The sequence below is a fragment of the Paroedura picta genome, chromosome 2, assembly GCF_049243985.1.
Source record: "Paroedura picta isolate Pp20150507F chromosome 2, Ppicta_v3.0, whole genome shotgun sequence".
NCBI classification, from domain to species: domain Eukaryota; kingdom Metazoa; phylum Chordata; class Lepidosauria; order Squamata; family Gekkonidae; genus Paroedura; species Paroedura picta.
The window spans coordinates 79,395,677-79,420,945 of record NC_135370.1 but is presented as its reverse complement, the minus strand read 5'-3'; the positions used below and the strand labels follow the sequence as shown (position 1 = coordinate 79,420,945).

The window sequence follows — 25,269 nt, the reverse complement described above, 5'->3', positions numbered from 1 at the left end:
GCAAAACTTTCCGTCTTTCACATCTCAGAAGGAGGATTTCCTTCTGTCAGTATTCCAGTGGAAGAACCCTGCTGTAGAAGGTTCCCACTTCAGCTGACTTCCACTTACTCCTGCATATATTCCACGTGCCACTGCCATTAGGTATATAGTACCTATTAGAGTACTGGACACGGTCACTCCTCTCCCCCAAGCCATTGTCCCAATTTCTCCTTTCTGGGCCTCACTTATAGGCACTTCAGGCTGTTTGGGTATGCTAAGGAGTGCCTTCATATTCTGGGATTACTCTTCTGTGTACTCAAGTCCTTTTTCCAGATAAATGTATCCCCTTCCTTCTTTATATATGAATGGGAGGTTGCTAATTTTTTCAGTGTTGAGGCTAATAGCAGCCTTGGGGGAGGATTTAGATTATGCAAAGAGCATGTTTGCATGCATTCATGTTTTTATATGAAATTTGAGACATTAGTGTGCCAGTGTCAGAAATCGCTCTTTGTCACAGATCATTATTCATCATATATGTTCTCTATCTTATTGGCTTTGTTTTCTTCATAATATAATTGAAACATTTATATTGTGACATTCCGTAGAACAACAAGGAAAACTTTGGGCTCAAGTTTTGTCGGAAAAGAGCGTTAGCCTTATGTAATTCTGGGGATAGGTTGGGCCAAGTGAGAGGAGTTTGTGTCAGGCTGTTCATTGGGTGTTTTTGCAATCAAGTGAAGTCTTTTTCCAAGCCAAGTTCCAACTTGCTTTTCTGCACTGACATAAGATTTGTTTTTTCTCTTTCCATGCTTTATCCTCATCTAGACATCCATTGCAGAATGTCTGACTTACCTAGACAATGGTGTTGTGTTCGTTGGCTCTCGGCTTGGTGACTCCCAACTTGTAAAGGTAAAGAGCGGTCTGCAGTGCACTCATTAATGCTGGAGCCCATGACCATTTGCTAATTTTTTCCCTGCTGTAAGCTGGTTATTTTTAAGTTGAGAGGGTCTGAAGTATGCTGTACTGAATGCTTAACACTTTCATCAGTATTTCTGGCAGCCCCTTGTGTTTGAATTGTTTCTGTGTTGTTGCCTAATTTTTTTTCCAGAGGCTTATTCTTATTACTTCCATTCATAGCTCAATGTGGACAGTAATGAACAAGGCTCATATGTGGTGGCCATGGAAACCTTCACCAACCTTGGCCCCATTGTGGACATGTGTGTGGTAGATCTGGAGAGACAGGGTCAAGGACAGGTAAGCATGACTCTTCCTTCTTCATGGAATGTGCTTTTAGTTTTTATAGTACCCTTTATTCCACAGTGTTGTATGGCTATCCTCCACAACAACTCTATGAGGTAGTTTAGGCTGAGATGATGACTAACTCATCATCATCCAGTGAGTTTCATGGCTGAAGTTGGGGACATTTACCCAGTCTCCCCGTTCAGGTGTAACACTTGTCGGATTACTCCTCTAGCTTGGGGAGGGGGGGAAATGGGGAAGGTGTTTCAGAGAACTTGATTTGGAGAAAGGCTTGTTGTTCTACCAAACTTAGTCCTTGCATTTCTTTGGGAAAATCTTTCCTACAGGGTTGGGAGAATGGAATTGTAGTATATCATCTCCCCCAAGCATTTAACTCTGCTAACTCTCTCTAAAAATGTGTGGAAAGCATTCTGCATCCTCAGAAATATCATTACATTAATTTAATGTCTATTACCCCCTTTTAAAAAATTATACATTTACAAAAATTATACTAATGTAAAAATCTGATACATAATCCAAAATTTAAATTCACCACAACTATACATCATATCTGCTATTAGGCAATATTATTTTTAGTCCTTCCTATTTCCCTACACTCTTATAAAGCCCACTTAAGGTATTACATCAGGATCAAACCTTCCTTTTTTAACAGATTCTGAAGTTTTTATTCCAGAAATGAATAACCATAGACCAGCAGTGCAAAAAGCTTCTGAACATAGTTCTTATTACATTCCTGTTTAGCACTGCAATTTTATCCATAGTCATTGTTTATTTTTTATTTTATTGTTAGATTTATATCCCCCACTCCCAGGCAAGCTGGCTTGTGGTGGTTCACATAAAACCCCCATAAAATACAATATAAAACAGATAAGAACAGCATAGATGGCAATCACAACAATCCCTCATTAGGCCCGTATTCCTCAATTCATCTATTCCAGGCTATGCCAATCAGATGTAAATCAGATATAAACTATAGTTTCTGTACCCAGAGTTCAGAACTTGAAATAACATTCCTTCTGATTTTTGGCTGTCAGTATTTTGGCTGCAGCAAACAAATGTAATATTACACACCACAGATTCCTTGGTAACTGTGCTGTATTATAGCACAGTAGGTTCATAAGTGGCTTAAGATTTTTAAAAAATCACTTAGGCATGTGTGCTTCGGACCACTTTGGCCGTAAGGCATTTGAATCAGGGCTTCTTCACAAACAGATCATCTGAATACGGTCTGAAGCACAAATGCCATAGATTTGTATGGCCGAATCACAGCCATCTGAATTATGATTCGGACGTCTCTGAATTGGTTAGGCCATTAAAGTCAATGGGAATTTTCCCATTTCCATCTTCTCTGAGGCTGTGGGGGGGAGTATTTGAGCTTTAGGAATAGCTTGAAGACCCTCTTTTCTAAAGCTTCAAGAAGATTGGACCAGGGGATCCAATTCTAGTGGCTCCCAAAGTAGGGCCCCCTATCCAGCTCCATTGTATCCTATGGTGGAAATTCAGACTCTTTAATCTAGTTTCACCCCAAACCCAAAATGGTCCAAATTTTTTTTTGGCTGCACATGCCTATTTTCAGTCATGGGATAGAGAGCTATCTTGTACTATATTGCAATTTTTTTTTTACAACTCTACAATCCTACAAAATATTGAGATAAAAACTAATATGCTTTCTGTATTTCCAGCATGAACCTTTTGAGAACCTTTTGAGAACATTTTAGCTAGCCTATTGAGCGTATAAATTTTCCCTGATTTTTACATTCTCGAGAACTAATAAATGTTTTCACAAATGGTTGTCCACATCTTGGGTAACTGCTATTTTAAAAAATCTGTTTCCTAGGCTTTTTAAAAATAGTTTTGGTTAAGAATCACACTGTATTATAGTAATTTATATATTTGGGACACTACCCCTTTCTGTTTAGATGGGTTGTCGAACCACTTCTCTATTGTGATAAGACAACTGTTCAGTAGATCTTGGATTCTGGTGGCTTTATTAACAAGGATTTTAATTTGCAAGTATTTGAATCTTGTTTTGGCCGATATTCCTAATTTAGAGACAAAATATTCCTAGATATCTGTTACCCTATTGAAGAAAGTGTTAATGGTTGTTTGCACTTTCCACAGCTGGTTACATGCTCTGGTGCCTATAAAGAAGGCTCTCTGAGGATCATCCGGAATGGGATTGGAATTCATGAACATGCCAGCATTGATCTTCCAGGGATTAAAGGTCTGTCAGCCATAAACCGAGAATTTTTAATCACTTTCACTGACATTAATGTATGAGAGTTTAGGTTTCAATCTTCTTGCTAAGGCTGTCTCATAAGATTTTGTGCTTTTCCCACTTCAGAACAAGATTTTAGCCTTCATACTTATACACTATTAGGTAAAGGTTTAGAAATCAGGGGAAGTTGTGCAAGTTTTCCCTAGTTAGGAATTTACACAATATTTAAAAACAGACTAAAAAACTAGGGAGTCAGTACAGGTAAAGATCAACGCAATTTCAGGTATGGTGGTTTTCCCCCCATTCTTCCAGCCATTACAGCCAATTTGTTCTTCCCATTGTTATGCTTTCCTCTTCTTTCTTTGCCTTCCATCATCATGTTCATTTCCCAACAAAAGTTATGTGCTATTTGAAAATCCAACTTGTAGAATCATAATTAATTAAGCAGAGCATCTGTGCAGAAACTTAGTTATTCAGGTCACATTCTGTGAATATGAAGGTTTTTAACAAAGTGCATTCTCTACTTGGCTCCAGAAAGAAAAGGGATGAGGCAATTTGTTAGTATTTTGATGGGTACTTTAGAGGTCTTCGGGGTGGATATTTGTTTCAGACATTCTGGTGTGTTTTTTTGTTCATTTGTTTTTTTTTTTCATTTTGCTATACAGGACTGTGGCCTCTGAGATCAGATTCCCATCGTGAAACTGATAACACTTTAGTGCTGTCTTTTGTGGGCCAAACCAGGTAGGAGGACAGCAGTCAGTTGTCAGATTGAATGTGGTTTTGAGAATCAGGATGCATTATTCACTAGGGTAACTGACAGGGTATTCTCATATTTCGCAGGGTTCTGATGTTGAATGGGGAGGAAGTGGAAGAAACTGAATTGACAGGATTTGTGGATGATCAGCAAACTTTCTTCTGTGGCAACGTGGCCCATCAGCAGTTAATCCAGGTAATGAATGAGTCTTGAGAGAAAGGAAACTTGTAGAGCACAATGCCTGCCAAGACCAAAATACCATAAGCCTGGCATGTATAGAAAGCAATGCAGAAAACACGTTGCCTTTGAGTCAGGAAGAAGTACCAGCTTGTGCTCCCTCTCTCTAGATCACATCAGCATCAGTGCGCCTTGTCAGTCAGGAGCCCAAAGCCCTTGTAAGTGAGTGGAAAGAACCCAATGGGAAAAACATCAGCGTGGCTTCTTGTAACAGCTGTCAAGTGGTGGTGGCTGTGGGGAGAGTGCTCTACTATCTAGAGATCCACCCTCGGGAACTGAAGCAGATAAGGTGGGTGAGCCCCGTACTGTGGGACACCTTGTGGCAATCACGTGGTTCTCTGTAATACTGACATGTTTCCTTTTTGTCAGCTGCACAGAGATGGAGCATGAGGTGGCCTGCCTGGACATCACTCCTTTGGGCGACACCACTGGCATGTCCCCTCTGTGTGCCATCGGACTCTGGACTGACATTTCAGCCCGCATTCTTAAGCTGCCCTCATTTGACTTGCTACACAAGGAAATGTTAGGAGGAGGTATGCTTGCATATGCTCTGTGTTGGGAAGGTTGACTTTTGTTAGTGGAGATGTTGACTAATTTTCCTCCCCCTGTCTGCAGAGATTATCCCACGATCCATTCTGATGACCACCTTTGAGAGTAGTCATTACCTTCTCTGTGCCCTGGGGGATGGGGCACTCTTCTACTTTGGACTGAACATTGAGACAGGTAAACTCAGATTGCATTTTGGCATTTCTCTCAGTTTGATAGGTCCAAAGAAAATCAGGATCTGTTGGACTTCAGTCTAATCAAGGGTGTTACATCGAGAGGCAGTTACTTCCTTGGCTGTTTGGGGTATCTCTTGAACAAGGAGATTTTTTTCACTTGGGAGTGAAATCATGTTCTTTTTCAGCTGAATTCAGGTAGTACAAAAGCATTGCCCACTCTTCAACTAATCCAGTGGCTGCTTTTATGTGCTGACTTTTGAGTGAGATCAGTAAACAATCTGTGGGAAAACAACCTCTAATTCTCTGGCTTCCTATTATGGTAGGAGAATTTGTGTGTGTGAGTGTGTGCATGCGTCCCTAGCTATGAGTGAAGCAGGCAACATCTGAGTGTCTGGATTAAGAGTAACTTACTGGAGTGACTGAAGTTTGTGTAGGGATTTTTCCCTACATACCCAGTAGTTCCTTTGAGTGACTTGATTGATTCAGGAGGAATAGGGCTAACAAGAAGGGGAAGCCTTACCATCTGCTTGCAAATGAGAAATAAAACCACTTAAAAGTCCAGTAATTCCCTTTTTTTCCATAAGCAGTATTAAATGAGTCCTTTTTCTGTAAAATCTGTTTTACATTAGCATCCACTGGAGGGCACTTTGAGCACATGTGACTCTGGCTTGTCTCCAGGTTATTTAACTTGTTTCTGATGCTGTGTGACACTAAAAACCCAAACTTACTAGTGTTATTTGGATAATCATTTTATGTTGCACATCTTCAAAAACAGAGGTCCACTCGGGAAACATCTACTCCATAGGATCCCATTTTATTCCAAAGCAGAGGTCGGAATCCAGGCTAGCCTGGAGGTTTTCAGGATCAGATCAGCTGGGGTAGCCCCTAATGCCTTTGCTTTTCCACATCAGGTTTGCTGAGTGATCGTAAGAAGGTGACTTTGGGGACCCAGCCCACAGTTCTTAGGACGTTCCGTTCCCTCTCCACCACCAATGTGTTTGCTTGCTCTGACCGCCCAACTGTGATCTACAGCAGCAATCACAAACTAGTCTTCTCTAATGTCAACCTCAAGGAGGTGAACTACATGTGCCCTCTCAACTCAGATGGGTATCCCGACAGGTGGGTGTATTTGGTTGTTCCTCTTTAATTGTCTTGCTGTTGGTAGAACACAACACTTTCCCTCCCTCCCTGCTTAGCCTTGCTTGATATGTAAGCTGCAGTTTTCTTGTGCAGTGGCACAGCAGTGTGAGCTGGGGATGCTCACAATGGACCTTTAAATAGGCTGTCTGAGTCAGCCCATAGAAAAACCACAAGAATAAGCAGCTTATTTAGAAGCTCAGTATCAAAACAATAACTCCAGAACAGCATTCCAGGGACAAACATTATTTCACTGTCTCCTCTTCCTTTTGCTGTTCCTAGCCATCTCTTCCAGTTCCTCTGATAGGTTGCTCCTGTTCTGTGTTGAAGGAAGAAGACGGGGAGAGATCCCCACACAGCCAGCCTGAATCATCTTTAGAAAACCACTATCACCACCAGAACACATCTCTCTTGTTCATTTAGCCTCTACACAGGAAATAGTCTTCCTGCTACATTCCTCCCCCTGTCAGAAGCAAAATTATTCAGAAACTGTCAATCCCCATTCTGATATCAGTGGCCTGCATTTTTAGGCTGCACTATCCTATAACTTAACCAAACTCAGTAAAGCTGAGGTGCAAAGTTATCTTGAGTGATTTTGGCACTCATCATGTACCTCTTAAGTTAGCAGATGATGGTCAGTTGTAAGGATAAAGTAGAGCAGCCATCATTTCAGGTATTTAATCCCACTATGAGACTGACTGTTCAGAATCCCCCCCCCCTTAAAGAGCAGGAGGACTGTGATATGGGGAACAGCTGCATGCATATGAGCTAAAAGATCATTTAGACTGGCAGTGAGGCGGTCCCTGCGAGGGTTAGTGATCCTCAGGAGTTAATGAGGAAGCTAAAAAGGCTGCTTCTTCACAGTGAGAGAGGAGCTGAAGGAGACAGATGGGAGCAAATAACAGTGTCATAAATGCAAACATCACACACTTCACAGTAAGTACCCTTCCTATCATGTGCAAGATGGTCTTCGGTGTCAGTATACGGGTTCTCTTCTACAACCATACACAGAAATACCTTCCTTCCCTGGTGTAGTAATTCTCTGTCTCTAGTATCCACGTGAAGAATCCCTCATCAGGAAGCCATGGCACTTGCCCACTACATGCATCTACTTCTGCATATCTGCAGCTTGCAATTTCATTTAGTGCAAGCATAGTATTTGGAGAAAACAGGATATGAACTTTAACTTTGTGTTCTTTTCATTGCTTTAGCTATGTGGGCAGGAATTATGAAAGAAGGAGGCATTGTACAGGGAGGTTTGGTGGGGGAGATGTGTTTCTTTCTTGAAAACATTTTTTTATCCTCCTTTTTCAGCCTGGCTTTGGCTAACAACAGCACTTTGACAATTGGCACCATTGACGAGATTCAGAAGTTGCACATCCGCACTGTCCCGCTGTATGAGTCACCCAGGTGAGCCAAGCAGGAACCTGGGGCCGTGGAGTCAGTAGGCCAATAGCCTTTACAGGGCCAAAGATGGACTGGAGATATGCATCATCCTCATTGTTTATGGGAGCTTCCTCTTTCTATTGCCCTTTCTAGTGTCTGGAAAAGGGTAGATTAGGTTTTTATTTGGGGCTCTTGCAAGAGAGGATTTGGGATGAGGAATACTCTCAATGATCTTGAAGTTCAATTTACCTAAAAGCATTGGTGTGAGTCTTGTTCACTATCATGGTACTTATATTTTTGTCATGCAGAAAGATCTGCTACCAGGAAGTCTCTCAGTGTTTTGGAGTGCTCTCCAGTCGCATTGAGGTTCAAGATTCCAGTGGAGGCACCACTGCTCTGCGACCCAGTGCAAGCACCCAGGTGAAAGGAAACCTCTTGAATTTAAATGGGTCTGGGATGTTATACAAGCAGCTAGCATCAGTAACATGACCGCTGCAACTGTGTTTTTCCTGGGATTGATCATTGTTAGAGGACTAGTCTCTTCTAACTCCTGTCTGCCAGTCATATTCTCAAGTACAAAGTGAGTGGTCCTTCTGTCTTTCTTGGAGTTTCATAACTGTTGCTCTGTGGTGGAAATTATTATTATTTATTTTATTTTTTTAGATTTTTATACCACCCTTTCCATATGGCCCAGGGTGGCTTACATGGAACATTTTAGGAAACATAGAACATTATATTAAATAAATATTTCACTCCATCCACCCACTGGAGATCCCTGTTCCCTTCCATTGTCTAGTGCTTACATAAACTGATCCATCTCCTGAGGTCTTTTTTCTCATTTTTCTCTTCTCGTGTCTTTTCCTAGTGCCTCTTCAATTAACAGTTGCCAGGAAACCTGGCAGTACTGATCTGTTGTTTCTGTATTGTGCCATAACCAAAACAATCTTCCAGATCCTTCCACTGTTTCCTTGTCTTCAATCTAAATATGGTGCTAATGTTTATGCACTTGGCAAATACTGCTCTTATAGGAGCGGTCTCATTCCTGTGGTATATTGGGGCACATATAATAGGTTGGCCCCATTCAGTGGGGCTTGGTTATTTCCTTCCCCTGACTGAATTCCCTGTTTGCTTTCCTGTCCCTTTGGTACCTCCACCGCCCATGGAAGTAGTGGAGAGTGTAATGTTTCTGTTCCTGTTCCAGGCCCTTTCTAGCAGTGTGAGCTCCAGCAAGCTATTCTCGAGCAGCACCGCTCCACATGAGACATCGTTTGGTGAAGAAGTAGAGGTGCACAACCTGCTCATTATAGATCAGCACACGTTTGAAGGTACAGCTCCTTAGGCTGTATTTTGCTCCTTTTGAGAGGCATGTAATGATGGGAGAAAGAGATTGGAGGGTAGGGAAGTTGGGGACATACAGTGGGATGGAGACCCATGAATTGTAAGCATGTTTTAGGGTCATTTCCATTCTATTATTTATAGTTGCTGCATGTTTAACTCTTTCATATGTTGGAAAATATGTTTTGTGGGGCTCTGACCAGTTTCCTCGCTGTTTGTCCTTAGTGCTTCATGCTCACCAGTTTCTGCAGAATGAGTATGCACTAAGCCTGGTCTCCTGCAAACTGGGCAAAGACCCCAATACGTATTTTATTGTGGGCACCGCCATGGTTTATCCAGATGAAGCGGAACCCAAGCAAGGCCGGATTGTGGTGTTTCATTATTCTGATGGTAAGAGTGGGTCATGTGAATTAATTTCCATAGTTTCACATATTTATTTATTTACTGTACTTACAGTCTGCATTTCTCACTGAGCCGCAAAGCATATTATGAAATGAAAATAAAGAGGGAATAAAGAAAACAGTGTAAGATATATCATAGAGCATAACAACCGGATAACAAATTTTGAAATTGATGGAATACAAACAGGATAATACATGCAGCAAGGTAAACTACATTATAAATTAAGAACCAAAAGGTAAGGAAATCAGAATATAAAGGCTCAATAGTTCTGTGTCTAAAATTGGAGCATAAATATAATCCAGTATAATGCAAGTATTTATTACATATTCAATAAAAACAAATATAGGACCAAATAATAGTCTCAAGTAAGAATAAAATCATTATTGACCCTGACCAAATGTGTTTCAGCTGATTGGTCTTCCTCAATGATCAAACAATGTTACAGAACAGCTCCAGACATTACAATAATAAAGTCATTTTTTAAAAAGTTAAATTGTTCTGCAGAAGAAAGGAAAAAGTAACCATGACTAATTTTATAAATTATTCTGAATAATATACAAAAAAGATGTGTTCAAAAATATATTTTGAGTTACGTATAGTCAATACTTACTTACAGTCAATATCTTTCTTACAGTCAGTATCTATATGTGGGATGGTAGGTGCATTCTCCCCAGGCCAGGCTGGATTCTGGAGATTTTTGGTGGCGGGATCACTTGGGCATGAAATTGGCGTCATTGTGTTTGGTCAGGTAGTTGTGAGTTCCTGCATTGTGCAGAGGGTTGGACTAGATAACCTTGGATGTCCCTGCCAACTCTATAATTCTATCTAAGACTTAAGGCAGAGATACAAATTAAAGGCCCAACTTTTGATAACTTGCTGCAATAAACTACAACCATGTTTCCTATATACAACCTCCCCCCCCCCCCCCGAATGTTCAAGATAATGCAGTGCAAAACAACAGTAAGGCCTTATCTGGCACAGAGATCTGAGGACATTACCAACAGTGGGTTTTTCTTTTTTTTTAAGTGATGGGTATTTTGTCTGAGCATTGTCATAAACCCATGAGATAGCTTTGTGCCAAGACTCCTGAGCTCTTAATGCCTTGGTATTTTAAAAACTTAAATAATCTCTAGGGCAGTAAAAATATGCATATTGGGAAGATCTTAACACAGTTTTCCAAAACAGCACAAATTTGTTGCAATTTATCCTCACTCCCAGGGGCACTTCCAAGCTGCCCCCAGCCACCCTGGGATCCTGCTTCATGAGGAATGCAGAGTGCATGCATTTTCAAGGCTTGTGAACAATTGAAAGCAAGCATGGGCTAGTTGTTAAGAGCATTGGAGCCAGGTTTGATTCTTCATTCTTCCACTTGTAGCCAGATGTGATTTTAGGCTAGTCAGTTTTATTAGAGCTCTCTCAGACCCAGCTACTTCACAGGGTGTCTGTTGTGGAGAGAAACGGTGTTTGTAAGCTGCTTTGGAACTCCTTTGAGTAATGAAAAGTAGGGTATAAAACCCAGCTCTTCTTCTTGTATTGCTGTGTCTCCTAGGCAAATTGCAGACTGTGGCAGAGAAAGAAGTGAAAGGAGCTGTGTATTCCATGGTGGAATTCAATGGAAAACTCCTAGCCAGCATAAACAGCACGGTAAGGCTTCTGAAAGCCCTTCCATTGGTGTTCCCCAGAGCTGAGGTGATTAGCACGTTGGGTGAACATTTTGGTTGGGCCAGCGCTGTATTTTGGCTTGGACCTTATACGTCTCTCCCACCAGGTACGGCTGTATGAGTGGACAGCCGAGAAAGAGCTTCGCACCGAATGCAATCATTACAACAATATCATGGCACTCTACGTAAAGACAAAGGGCGACTTCATCTTAGTCGGAGATCTGATGCGCTCTGTCCTTTTGCTTGCCTACAAGCCTATGGAAGGCAACTTTGAAGAGGTATCAGTGCTTAGACCTTAATAGATGCCACAATTTAGGGTGCTGGATGGGAACATAGTTTTTTCTCCTCTTCTAATCAGTCTGGGCTACAGAAGTAACGATCCATAGTAGCATATGCTCATCACAGCACAGTAAAGTTGGAGCTGTAAATGTGACATTCAGTCCTCTTTAGGGACTAGCCCTATTTTGAGTGGAGTGAGGTGGCTGTCTGAGGTTGCACATCTTAGATGCCAGGAAATGATAGTGAACTATCAGTTGTTTTATTTTTAATCATTCATACATTAGAAATTGGGAAATTATATGGATTTTCTACTTCTGGTGCTAAATGTCTCAAGTGTACTCCATACAATTCTATGCTACATTCAAGCTTTTTTGAATTCTGGGCATGGGTAGAAAATGGAATCTTCATGGAGAAGAGAATGCCTTTCTAGATTGTTATTATAGATTCAAGTGTCGGTCTGAAGCAGCACAACAAAACCAACAAAGATTTATTCAAGGCATGAACTTTTGAGTGCAAGCACTCTGAGTCTGAAGAAGAGTGCTTGCACTCAAAAGCTCATGCCTTGAATAAATCTTTGTTGGTCTTAAAGGTGCTATTGGACTCTGATTTTGTTAGATTATTATAATCATTCTTAAATTTTCTGAGCTGTACAATTGCCCAGAATTCTCACTTACTCTGTTGTAAGATAGAGGCTGTAACTAAGCAAGAGACTGAACCATATAGTTATTTCTTGCATGTGTGTCTTTTCTAATAGATCTATTGTTTCACCCCTTCTGTAATCAGTTAGGTTTCTGGGTGAGAGAAATTCCAAAACTGCAATGTAGGGCACAGAAAAACAAAGGGTCTTGCACTGAGGACTTGCAAACAGATTGTTGCATGCCATTAGAGGGTTATCTATCCTGCCTTTCAGATTGCTCGAGACTTTAATCCAAATTGGATGAGTGCTGTAGAGATTTTGGATGATGACAACTTCCTTGGGGCAGAAAATGCGTTTAACTTGTTTGTGTGTCAGAAGGACAGGTGAGTTCCTCCACATAAGATGGAGAAAAGAAAGCCTGAGGCATTCATAACAGAGTGGGGTTGTGGGGGAGAGAGCTCTCCTGGTTGTTTTTGTTCAGTAGACTTCCTGTATTGCAGCGCGGCCACAACTGATGAGGAACGGCAGCATCTTCAGGAGCTCGGGCTGTTCCATCTGGGTGAATTTGTCAACGTCTTTTGTCATGGCTCTCTGGTCATGCAGAATCTGGGTGAAACATCCACACCAACACAGGGCTCAGTACTTTTTGGTACAGTCAACGGAATGATTGGTAAGATTACAGCCTGTCCATCTTTCTTGAAACAGGCCTGCCACCATTTGTGGATATTAAATTAGGGGGGTTGAGGGCTATTAACATGGAACTTCTGGAAAAACCAAGAAGTGCAAATAAGGGATTCTGGGAGGGATATGTGTGTTCTATCTTCATCCTGAGATAGAACAGCATCTTCCATGACTGGGTGGGCAAATGTTAACTCTTAAATGTTAACAGTTATATGTTCCTTGGAAAAGTCATTGTAACACTTTTATCTTTTGTAGGACTGGTAACCTCACTTTCAGAAAGCTGGTATAACCTCCTGCTTGATCTGCAGAACAGACTCAACAAAGTCATCAAGAGTGTGGGGAAAATTGAACATTCCTTATATCCTTTCCCACCCCGTCACTGCCTGTTTAATGTATTAATTTTAAAATACTAAGTATTGTACAAGGATATTGATTTAAAAGACAGGTCATATTCCTCTCAGATTTGCACATAGAGCTAGGGATAAAGAGAAAAAAAATCACCATGAATGGAGGCTTAAAAAAATTGTGAGAAGTGTTAAGAGGGCCTCATATCGCAAAGCTTTTTTTAATTCAAAAAGTGAATGTTGTGGCATTACTTGCAGAAAGGGAGAGGGAAACGCAAGCGAAAAGAGAAAGGAGCCTTAAATAAGAGGAAATTATTAGAGTACAAAGATCAAGATCATTAACAGGTAAACAAATTATAAAAGGAAAGGAACAATCTGGAAATCCTGCTTAACCCACCAAAATCTCCACTTCCAAGATTATTTACATTCTCAGAAGATTGAGTAGCCTAATGCCTCCCCCCGGCCACCTTTTTTTAATTAGATATTCAGAATTCATCAAGTTGGTTTGAGGGTCCCTCCCTTTTTTTTGGTTAATTTATAAAGATACTAGCTTCAAAGCCCGTTCCTAAGAACGGGCCTTGAAAGGGCCCCCCTCCCCTGGCTCCTGGCCAGGTAGCTTAAGGTGGCTTTGGGCTGCAGCTGGATCAAGTGGGGCAGGCAGGGCCTGGGCAGCTTGTTAGCAGGCCTGGGACAGTTCCTTAGCAGGCATTACGCAGGCCAGGAACCCCTCATTAGCAGGCCCTCTAACATGACCCTTTGCCCAGGGCCCTCTTCCCTTACCTGCTGCTGGCTCCAGGCACTGAGGCGCATCTTGAGAGCAAAGAGGCTAGAGTCCAGGGGTGGAGGGCGGGAGCTGCAGGGGCAGGGCCAATCAGGGTGCAGTCAGCTTTGCTGGCCGCACCCTGATTGGCCCTATTCCAACTTGGACAGCTGGACACGTTCTACCCCCCAGGCTTTTTCACAAATATATAGAGGAACCATGGATAAGGATATATTTCTGGATTCTATGGAAGTCTTCGGACTATGTAGAAGTTCCTCATCTTGTCTGGAGTGGCAGTTTTGCTCTTTTCATGGATGTAATAGGCACCAATCACTTCAGTACTAGAAAGAAGTGAACAAAGCAATTAGAGCTTTTATTATTTTATTTAAACATTTTTATGCCACCTTTCCACCCAACTTAGGGCCCACAAGGCAGTGAACAATGAAAATCCTTAAAACAAGCTTTTAAAAATACATGAAAAATTAACAGTTAACCACATAACAGCAAGGAGGGTCATTAAGTAAACACCAAGCAAAATACTGAAGTTTTCACTTGCTTATGGAAGACTATGATCACAGGGCAGAAAGGAAACATCCAAATTGTGTTTAAATAATATTTTTGAGGTTTACTTATTTAAGAACCATACAAAACCAAAACAAGTACTTTGTTTGGTGTCAGCATTGTCACTATGGAGGCCACTGGACCAACCTTAGTAGTACTATGGAGATCTCTATCTCTCTTGAACATTCGTCCATCCCTGCCCTTTAGGAGCTCAGGGCAATATTCATGGCTCTCCTCCTCACACCTGCATTTTTACCACAATCCTATGAAGTAGGCTTGGCTGAGAGAAGGTATGTGGCCCCGAGTCAACCCAGTGATGGTGAGGGTGGTGAGGGTTTGAGCATAGGTCTCTCAGATCCTAGTTCACTACTCCTAACTGCTATACCACGTTGGCTGACTCAGAAATTACAAGAAGAAAAATTATCTGTCAAAACATTAAAGTTCTCCGAGTTGTGTGCTTTATCTTTCCAACAGAAGGTACAGACTGCATAAGAAAATGGAAGTACTTTACCACTGATATTAAATGTTGCTAAAAATGTTATATCAACAGAAAGTCATACTTTTGTCCATATTGAAGTTTAAAGGACTTAAGAATCCAAGGAAAAGAAGTAATTGGAGATATTGTCAAGCTACACAAAAGATATTCCAGGAACAAAATTATATAATTGAATGCAATATTATCATCTGTAGGGAGACAAAAGGCCAAAAATTAGTCCTGAAGGACTTTGATAGGCCAAAAATATGGAAAGATATTGATGAATGACAACAAATAAGATCAAAAGCTAGGTAAGATGTACTAAAACTCAAGGGTATCTGTTGCTGGAAAAAGGAGGCATTAACTATGCCCTAAAACAAGAGTTCAATCCCAGCAGCCGGCTCAAGGTTGACTCAGCCTTCCATCCTTCCGAGGTCGGTAAAATGAGTACCCAGCTTGCTGGGGGGTAAACGGTAATGACTGGGGAAGGCACTGGCAAACCACCCCATATTGAGTCTGCCATGAAAACGCTGGAGGGCGTCACCCCAAGGGTCAGACATGACTCGGTGCTTGCACAGGGGATACCTTTACCTTTAAAACAAGATACCCTTGTCTATAAACTTGCTCCTTTAAGAGCATGCAGCCCCCTTCAGGCTGACTCCATGCTCCTTGAGCAGCCCTGAGGTGGTGTCAGTAGACTTCTGGTTTTGCTCTTCATATCCCTGTCAATTCTGATTTTTCCCTTAAAGATAAAATCCACAAAAATCTGCACCTAGAATGAGCCTATTTTAAAAGATACCAGCTCTTCAGGGATTGGACATTAGAAGTCTCTTTAAAGCATATGGCTCTGAAGCATGCTCCTTTTTTATTCTGAGGAGGTGACGCAATGCAACATTGGGAACTAGGATTTTCTGTTTGGTGTTATTGCGCATCTCTAGATCACCAGCTTCTTAAATACCTAAAGCTTTCCTCTGAACTCAGCTGTTGTTTCAGAACAGTGCAGTCACTAGGTGTGTCTTCTTTCTGATCAGTTGCTGCTATTTATCTGTAGCCAAGCACAATGGGCATAAAGATGCAATGCCTGGTCTATAGGCTAATTTTGTAGAAGGGTTGAGTGAATGTTGTAAAAATGTGTTCATGTTTTGGTGGCTGCTACTGTTCTTGCATGTGGAAGACGTGAGTTACGATTTGTGCTTGATTCATGAGAGAGGAACCAAAGGGTGGTGGTGTCACGAGATTTGTTTCCTTGACTCTTAATTGCACTTGGAGGTCCTTTCATACAGAACGCAAGACAGAGCTAGCAACTGGGTTTATTGATGGAGACTTGATTGAAAGCTTTCTAGACATCAGTCGGCCCAAGATGCAGGAGGTGGTGGCTAACTTACAGGTAAGCTGGGAAAACTAGTCCTTTGGGAGGAGACTTTGAGACAAGCCCTTCTCACTCAAGAGCAGTGCAACCCTCCCCACCATTTCTGCAGAATGACTGTGCTTCTTCCCTGCTTGTTTCAGATCGATGATGGCAGCGGGATGAAGAGGGAGGCCACAGTGGATGATCTGATTAAGATTGTGGAGGAACTCACCCGTATCCACTAGCTGGATGAGGAGATATTTCCTAGCACCTTCTTCCATGCTAGCCTATGGAATCTTTCCCACTTGCAGCTGGGGCCCCCTAGCCAGTTGCACTAGAGGCAGTAGCAATGTGCCTGGGGGAAAGTGGGGAATCTGTGGACTGATGAAGCCATCTCACTAGGGACTTGTGGATGCAATGTTGGCTGTTGATGACATCACATTCTGCTTGGACTCACCAATCCTAGGGCTCTCATCTGCCAACCCAGGCCTGTTCCTTGTGAGTAACAGCTAGCAGTTGGCAAAGGTGCATCCCCTACCTAGACTCCTCCCACAACTCATTCACTGTTGTCTTTCTGTATCTTTATTTGGATTTCTTCCCCTTGTGTTTGAAGTGGAAGTCTTTTTTTCCTCTTCTGTTTGGATGAGGTGTGGCTAGATGGCTGTGTCTGGTGTTGGGGAGACGGAAAATGGTGCCTACTCAGGCATATTGAGGTGCCTGTCTGGGTGGGGAATCCAAGTGGGTGGAAGGCCTTTCTACCCCCAGGCCTTGCTGCCTATTCAGGGAGAAGGGGCTCGAAAATAAATTTTTCTGTTTGTTGGTTTTGGAATTTTACCAAATAAAGTAGTCCAAGAGGAAAGGACAGTCTGCTGTGGTTATATTGTCTCCCTGTTCTGTTGTGCCTGGACTTGGGGGATGGATGGACAGGGGCTAAGATATTCTAGCTATGCTCAAGTGAATGTTCTTCATGTTCATTTTCACCTTTAGTATCTAATTTCTTTCAAAACTGTCTCTGTCCCACTTTGTCTTACCGAAGGCTGGCTAACACTTTCCTAGATTAAAGTGATGGAGCATTGATTTGAGCAGCTTTTGTTTGTTGCTGAGTGCTGATCTTGATACTGGATTCTATCCTTCTTCAGCCTAGAAGAGGTAGAATTCCAAGGATTGAGACTAGCTCTGAATTGTACTAGAAGCTGCTACCATTACCCTTTCCTCCTGGGAACCACCCACCTCCCTTCCTCTGCTGGCAAAGATGACAAATGACATTTGAGCAGCTTTTGTTTGTTGCTGAGTGCTGATCTTGATACTGGATTCTATCCTTCAGCCTAGAAGAGGTAGAATTCCAAGGATTGAGACTAGCTCTGAATTGTACTAGAAGCTGCTACCATTACCCTTTCCTCCTGGGAACCACCCATCTCCCTTCCTCTGCTGGCAAAGATGACAAATGACACCCATTGTCTTACTGTATTTCATTCTCCTTAGCCTGCTACATTCAAAACGAGTTCTTACTACCAGTGGCTCTTCCTCCCCCTCACCCCAAATTTAACCTATTCAGGAAGAATTGCATTCAATCCTTAGTGGTACTGAGCTCAGGCTTCCTTGAGACAAGGCAGGTACAAATTTGATGGTTGTACCCGGTCCCTGGGAGGCGCGTCTGGCCTCAACCAGGGCCAGGGCCTTTTTGGTCCTGGCCCTTACCTGATGGAATGAACTCCCAGAGGGGCTGCAGGCCCTGTGGGATTTACCAGCTTTCCGCAGGGCCTGCAAAACGGAGCTCTTCCGCCAGGTCTATGGTTGAGGCTGGCGCCTCGATAGATCGGATCCCCCTGCAGGATTCCTCTGGCGGTAATTCTTTTATTCCTTCCCAGGACATCTTTGAGTTGCGGAGTGCCACTGCCACTTGGATTGGTTCGGGTTAGGTTGGGCTTACTTGATTTTTAGGAGGGTTTGATTGTATTAGGGGTTTTATGCGGGGTTTATTGATTGTGACCCGCCACGAGCCTTGTGGGAGTGGCGGGCTATAAGTCTAATAAATAAATAAATAAATAATTAAATAAATAAATAAATAAATACAATTATTCAAATTGGTCTTATGGGGCTTCAGCTGTTCCTTTCAAGCACTTTTCGGAAGACTAAAGGAAGCTCTTTGTCCTGCTCCATTCCTCTCCTTTTGAAGTGTAGAAGGAGAAGGTCTGATTCTGCCTCATTGACAGCTAGTATATCATCTAGATTCCAACTGTGTCACGGGTTGCTTTTTGCAGGATGGATGGACAGTCCTTACCATACAGAGTGTCCTGTGATAGCACAAATTCTTGGGCAGACTGACATATGGCATACTGGAGCATCACTACACAATTCTATGTAATGTTCAGTAAAGGGAGGACTATTTCATAAGTAACCATCTCAAACTGTTTAGGTCCATTGCTCCTAGTACTTGTTATGGCTGTAGCATAAAGCTGTGTCCTGTACAAATCTTTATGTACTGGATAACTGTGATTGCTTTCTCTTTTTCCTGAAGGCATTCTAACAGCATCACTCGCATTTAACTTCATTGTTCATCCTGTGTTGTACCATGCAGGTGTTACGGCTGCTAGTGCCAAAAGTAGAAAAGCATTTTGTTCTTCAAAAGGTTTTCCCTTGGAGCAGGGTAGTTGCGGGAAACGTTTGCTTTGCAAGAGATGCAGGCCGTGTAATCTAACCCTGTGGAGTCAGTGGCCAAGCTGCTTTATAGTAGGGAGCTCCCTCAAACAGGCTGGCTCTACTCCCAGAAGGAATGATTAAGAGATCTGAGGCTTTTGAAATGTTGAGACTACTGCATTCTATTCCCAGCTGTTCTTTTGGTTTGGCCTTAAATAAACTAAAAGCATATCATAGCTGGAACTAAGATGGCCATTGCTCATGCATGCCACTTGCGGAAATCTTACATTTGTGTATCTATTAATGTTCACAAGTGGGAAAGTAGTTTGATATTCAGGCAAGTGGCATACATATTGAGTGCCTTTTGAATTGCCTGCCTTGTCATTTTTCATGAGAAATCCATAGGGGAAAGTGGTGGGCAAATAGTCCAGGTAGGGCAGGCTTTTTCAACTTTTTGACCATGTAGGGACCCCTGAAAATTGCTATTCCCCCCCCCAGGCTTTGAGGGATACCCCTCTGCTGCCCCTCAAGCCCAAAGCTCACCAGGGGCCTGTCTCAGCCATAGTTGGGTGCTAGGCTGAGACAGGCCCCTCTGCCAACCCCTCGTGATAAAACAAAAACACTCCACTTGTCAAACCACCGCAGGTACACTTGAAGTGAGAGGGCCAGGGCCCTTCCCACCTCCTCCGGACCCATCATTGGCCACTGGGGGGGGGGAGGAATCTTAAATTACCCCCCCACACACACACACACACACACACCACACATGCCACAGCACACTGGTTGAGAACTGAGGTCGGATACAGTTGCAGGCCAACAACTAGAAAAGTGGTATTAGGGATGGGGCAACTGAATTTATTTGGAGGGCCCCCATAAATCAATGTAAATAATTCATATTCCTACTTATGAATAAATGTATATGTGCAGCTTTTAACAATACTATATTATATACAGCGTTGCAAGTTTTCATATTTAATACAGTTAGCAGTAGGCTGTGTTTAACCCAGAACACAGTCTCCTTTTATGTAGAATATAATTTTTGCAGGTGCTGAAGGACCAAAAAGCAAAACTCTAATACAAGTACAAGTGAGGTTTTAAAGCCTTCCAGCAGATGTCCATAAGAGACTTCAATGCAGACAACTGTGGTACAACCATCTTCTGGTAGGTACACAGAGGTTATGCAACACAAACTAAATCTACCACAGACCTATCCCAGCCCAAGCCAGTAGATGTATATGGCTACCCCGTTTTTTTTACTCATCAGAAACCAGCACCGTGTTGTTTTCCAATCAGGAAGAAAAACATAATTTAGACTGGTGAGTGTTTTCAAACTGGGAGAAACATCATGTGCCCTTTAAATCTGCCTACCTTCAGCAACAGTAATTAGTCTATCGCCAGCTTGAAGGAAGAGTGGTGAGTGTGTCCCTTCCTAAGTTGTATACGATAGATGTGAAGTCTAGTTGGCTCCCGCTTCGTATTACTCTACCTGTGGAAATGAAACATGAGACGGCCATTTCAACCATGATATGTCAATCATGCCAAATACATATGTCTTCAGCAGCTAGAATACTGGAAAGTGAGAACATGTTTGTTTAATGTTTTTTTGTAAGTACTGGGGCTCGAAGCACCTTTTTGAAAGAAACAAATACTAGGATATTGTGGGAGAAGGGTCTGACCTCTCTGTCATTCCCCCAGAATGGCTCTGCTCTTGGCTACCGTCAAAGCAAGTGTGGAGAGGCTTTTGACGTTCTAGCTCCTGTTCCCTCAGATTTGCATACCTGAATGCACACTTGCTCCTTATTCATTCATTATGTTTCATGAGAAGGCTTATATTTTATGTAACACTACATGGAGGACTCCCCATAACATCTGTATGCAAGAAGGGGCAAACATTTATTTTGAACTTTTTTTTTTAATCCAACCTCTCCAGGAATCTGCCTGAGGTGAAGTACAAAATAAAAATAATAAAAACTATTAATCCAGCACTAAAAACCCAACCCAGCATAAAAACAGACCACAGCCTGCTTAAAATGGTAGTTTCCAACATGGGTGCCAAGTCAGCCTGATGGGGGAGCATAATTTATATGCGCATTAGCCGAGACTGTAGCAGTGGTTCCTAGTGTAGAATGCTCTTTTTAAAGGTACATACATGTGGAATGAGTCAATGCCTATTAATGACGATTGCTAAACATAGCCTCCATGTTCAAATTTAAGTACAGTTCTGAATACCATATGCTGGGTCAATACTGAAGAAGTCGGTGCCTTCCTGATCTGCTTATAAGCCTCTCCGTGCCCTAGGGTTGCCCACTTCCAGGTGGCAGGGAATCCTGTGGGATTACAACTGATCTCCAGGGAATCTCTTTCTCTGATGGAGAAAGTGGCCGCTTTGGAAGGTAAACTTTATGGCATGATATCCTGGCTGAAGCCAATCTTCTGCCTAAACACTGCCCTACTCAGGCTCCACCCCCACAAATCTCCAAGTATTTCCTAATCTGGAGTTGGAAAAAACCTACAGGGGCCTCTGCCTGACCAGTGCTGGAAGCAAGATCTTGGACTAGATACAACTTTGGTCTATCCAGCTCTGGACTTTGTTTTGACACTGACATTGGGTTTCCTCTTATTTCTCAGTTCCCCTGCTTCTTCCAGGTACTTCTTTGGGGCTGGGGGAAATACACTGGACAACTGTGAACCTCTGGCTGCCGTACCTCCAACTGGTGCTTCTCTTCAGCCAGAGAGAAACTCAGTTGGAGAGAAAGCAGCTGCAGCTCTCTGAAGAGGGGTTTTTTTCTTGCTTTGTTTTCTTTCCCTTGAGAGAAGCAAACAATGTGACTTGGCAGGATGGATTATTACCAGGCTATCAAAGTCTACAGAAAGAGATGCAGTCCACTGTTTATCTGTTTTAAAGTGCAAGTGTACCATAGAATGGTAGGGCAGTAAAGCCAGATCTAGATTTTGTTCAATCTCTTTTCTCTGTTGCACTTGCCTTATGTTGACTGCCATCCATTCCCTTCAAAGTTTCTCCTCTTGTTGATGTAAAGTTAATTTAAAAGTCTGTGAAACTTCACAGGGGTCAGTAGACCCTATTAGACCCTGCTTGAAAATATGAAATCAGGTTTTCTGGGGGTTCCTTTGTTGCAGGCCAAGTGAGGGAGCAATTTGGGTCTGCACATGAAGAAGTGGATTTCAGTGCAGAAACGGGCAAAAAACCTGACCCTTTAAAAATACAAATCTGAACAATATCACTTGTGTGGAAACATTCTCTCTCTTTGCAGGCCAGAAGAACTGAGGGAGTGGGACTCATGCAGTGCAAGTTTACCAGCTGCCCATGGTCCATGTCCTTTGCACTCTAGGCCCAAATTCTAACTGTTTCATAGATATCAAATCTAAATGAAAATGACATGGGTTATATTAACAAAGGCAAACCAAAAACACTACAATGAGTATATACCTTTTATTAAAAAGGGGACAAAACTGACATTTTTATTAAAATGGGACAGCCAGAAAATGTAAAAAAGGGAACTATCCCCTTCAAAATGGTATGTATGGTTAGCCTACCCCCTTGCTCACTTCATCCTCCCCATCTCCAACTTTTCAGCTCCTTAAAAGCACATTCTCTTCAACCACCAACCTTGGGCTCAGCTTTTGGAGAAGAAAAAGGGACATTAACTTTACTTTGTGCTGCTGTAGAGCACTTTATGAAATCCCCAGATGATTATGAGCATTTTGCCAATGTGATACTACAACTATTACTATGACAGTATATTGGAAGAGCAACCACTGATGAAGATAAAACAGAAAGCGGGTCACTTAACCTAGGATCTCATTTTGGTTGACTCTTCATGTTGGATCATATGTTTGACCATTTAGACTTTATGTTATAACCTTTTCACTTATAAACATAGAGAAGACTACTTTATCATTGTGCCTCGGGATTTCCTTTTTTCTTCTGAGTCCACACTGAGGAATCCACGGTTCTATACTTGGTAGCTGACAACCTAGCAAGGGGGAGGTCAGGAAGAAGAAGGGTTGGGTTTTATAGCCCACTTTTCCCTGCTCGAAGGAGCCTCAAAGTGGTTTACAATCCCTTTCTCTCCCCACAACAAACATTCTGTGAGGTAGGTGAGGCAGAGAGAGCTTCTGACAGGACTGCTCGGTCAGAACAGCACAATCAGGACTATAATGAGCTCAAAATCACTCATCTGGCTGCGTGTGGAGGAGCAGGGAATCAAGCCCGGCTCGCCAGATTAGAAGCTGCTGCACGTAAGCACTACACCACGCTGGCTCCATATGTTTCACCTTCAAAAGTACACACAAACTAACCATTAAACTCCATGGGAAAATTCTCAGTGGGTTGCTGCCCGTGAGGCTGCCTCACTGAGACCTTCCCTGCCCTGTTTCCTTCTCTCTCCTTTACGGGGGGGGGGGGGTACTTTGTGGAATCCTATCATTGTCTATCCCTCTTGGGGAGGGCAGCTTCTGAACTGTAGGAGCCCTGCCCAGTGAACACACATTGCCCAGCCCTATCATTTTCTTTTTGGCTGACCATACAGCCACCAGCAGCTGCAGCTCATCATCACCTGGCCCTAGTGGGCCCAGACAGCTTGGGCTACACTGTGCTGAGCCATGACTACTGCAGGTAGAGTAACCAGCCAAAACAGGAGATAGAAAATTGTTTTTGTTATAACCTGCTTTTCACTGCCTGAAGAAGTCACCAAGCGGCACACAATTGCCTTCTCTTCCTCTCCCCGCAACAAACACTCTTGTGAAGTAGGTGAGTGAGGTTGAGAGTTCTGGCAGAACTGCTCAGCCAGAATAACACTATCAGGGATTGTGACAAGCCCAAAGTCAGTCAGCTGACTGTATGTGGAGGAGGTGTGGGGAATCAAACCCGGTTCTCCAGATTAGAGGCAGCTGTTCTTAACCACTACACCAAGCCGACTTTCACAACCATAGTACATCCTAGGCCTAGTAAGTTGTGATGGGGCTGGGACAAGACTCACTACCCCAACCAATCTATTCTGCAGATGGGGTGACAATTGAGAAGCAGGCTTCCTTTCCCTCCAGCTGGCTCTTCAGCTGCATCAAGTGGGTGCAGTTGCCCTCTCCTGGCTGATCGGATATTCTACCTGCTTAGCATTCTTGGAAAGGGGAGCAGAGCATGGGCCCGCTATGAGGCCATTTTCCAAAGGGGTTGTTTCCCCGTTCATTGCTGTCCTAAAGGGAACTCCTAGATGGGGTTCTCCTCCAAACGATGTTCTTTAGAGCCATTCTAGACTGATGCTTCCAAATTGCCCTGATCTGTCAGCAACATGGTCTCTTGTCCTACATGAATGGACAACGGCCCTGTTTACAATTTACAGTAAGGACCTGAATCATCCACTTACAGTGTAAATGTGGCTTTTAAAGTGCATGTGTAGAATAATTCTCATGTGACCTTCCATGCATGTAGAGTTGACCGTGACACAAGCCCCACATTAAGTGAATATGCGTTGGCTCTTCTTTGTAAACAGGTCAATGCATGTACACGTAGGATGTGTGTTCACTTTAACCTGTAAATAGGGCTACTGTGCCTTCTAAATCCCAACTTGATTGTGGTGAGCGTCTACCTTAATTTTCAGCATGTCTCTCTGCTGAGATATGCTGAGCTGGCTAGTGATAATGGCCCATTATTACAATTTTTACTAGTTACAATTTTAATTAGTCCAACTTCAACTCCATGACTGGTATTAGCATACTTTAAATGGTGATTCTATCAATTAATGTATGGGACAGGGAGGAGATAGAATCATAGAGTTGGAAGAGGCCATACAGATCATCTAGATGTATTTTCCTGTCTCAGCTAAGGCCTGTACATATTGCAAATAATACTTTGGTTAAAGACACCTGCTTTTCTTTCTTTTCTTTTTGAAGCGTACAGTGAAAATGTGAAGTGGGAGTGCAGTAGAACTCTCTGAGGGCTTTTGGTTTGGCCCTTCTCTCTCTTTTTATCCTGCAGTCTCTCCTTGGATCAGAACACCTACCTTATCTCAAAAGAGCACCTCTGGGCTACTCACGTTTGACATGATCCTCATGTGTCGTCTGCCGCCACTGGATCTGGCTTGGAACGCTTTATCTGCTTCAGCTCCTCTTCGGTGCATGGCTGGGAAAGCAGCCCAGCGAGGGAAAAGGGGAGGGGGGATTCCTGAGCCTTGCCAGATGTGGGAAAGGAGACTCCTGCAAGAGTGGGGGGAGAGTCTCTTCCCAGTCAAACAACAGAGCTGCTGTGTTTGGAAGGCTGGGATCCTCCCCCTGCATCTCCTCTCATGGTGCCTCTGTCCTTGTGGGGAGGGGGGAAAGCAAGCACACACACACACAAACACACACACACACACACAGGCGGGGAGGCAGAGTTTTCCATTCCTAACACATGGGCTGGGGGAGCTAAGGAATCTGAGCCTGGCTGTGGGGAGGAGTCTG

The 25,269-nt window shown here is 42.8% G+C and overlaps 1 protein-coding gene and 1 long non-coding RNA gene across 2 annotated transcripts in view; one reads left to right on the top strand and one right to left on the bottom strand.

Annotated features, from left to right (window-relative positions):
- Window positions 1–17,035, top strand: part of DDB1 (damage specific DNA binding protein 1) — a 26,880-nt gene extending 9,845 nt beyond the window's left edge. Inside the window, exons 8-27 of the mRNA XM_077321123.1 lie at window positions 805–888; window positions 1,117–1,233; window positions 3,361–3,463; window positions 4,123–4,198; window positions 4,298–4,406; window positions 4,559–4,737; window positions 4,818–4,981; window positions 5,064–5,171; window positions 6,082–6,289; window positions 7,622–7,717; window positions 8,002–8,113; window positions 8,895–9,018; window positions 9,254–9,418; window positions 10,980–11,074; window positions 11,199–11,369; window positions 12,281–12,390; window positions 12,508–12,677; window positions 12,944–13,046; window positions 16,092–16,215; window positions 16,338–17,035. Coding sequence (XP_077177238.1) covers window positions 805–888; window positions 1,117–1,233; window positions 3,361–3,463; window positions 4,123–4,198; window positions 4,298–4,406; window positions 4,559–4,737; window positions 4,818–4,981; window positions 5,064–5,171; window positions 6,082–6,289; window positions 7,622–7,717; window positions 8,002–8,113; window positions 8,895–9,018; window positions 9,254–9,418; window positions 10,980–11,074; window positions 11,199–11,369; window positions 12,281–12,390; window positions 12,508–12,677; window positions 12,944–13,046; window positions 16,092–16,215; window positions 16,338–16,421 — 2,502 coding nt within the window. The 3' untranslated portion in view covers window positions 16,422–17,035. The remainder of the gene's footprint in view (window positions 1–804; window positions 889–1,116; window positions 1,234–3,360; window positions 3,464–4,122; window positions 4,199–4,297; window positions 4,407–4,558; window positions 4,738–4,817; window positions 4,982–5,063; window positions 5,172–6,081; window positions 6,290–7,621; window positions 7,718–8,001; window positions 8,114–8,894; window positions 9,019–9,253; window positions 9,419–10,979; window positions 11,075–11,198; window positions 11,370–12,280; window positions 12,391–12,507; window positions 12,678–12,943; window positions 13,047–16,091; window positions 16,216–16,337) is intronic.
- LOC143829763 (uncharacterized) lies at window positions 13,224–25,269 on the bottom strand. The gene is made up of 3 exons (XR_013228227.1): window positions 24,867–25,269; window positions 20,182–20,299; window positions 13,224–14,133 (listed from the first exon to the last, which is right to left on the bottom strand). It is a non-coding gene; the product is annotated as an uncharacterized LOC143829763 (long non-coding RNA).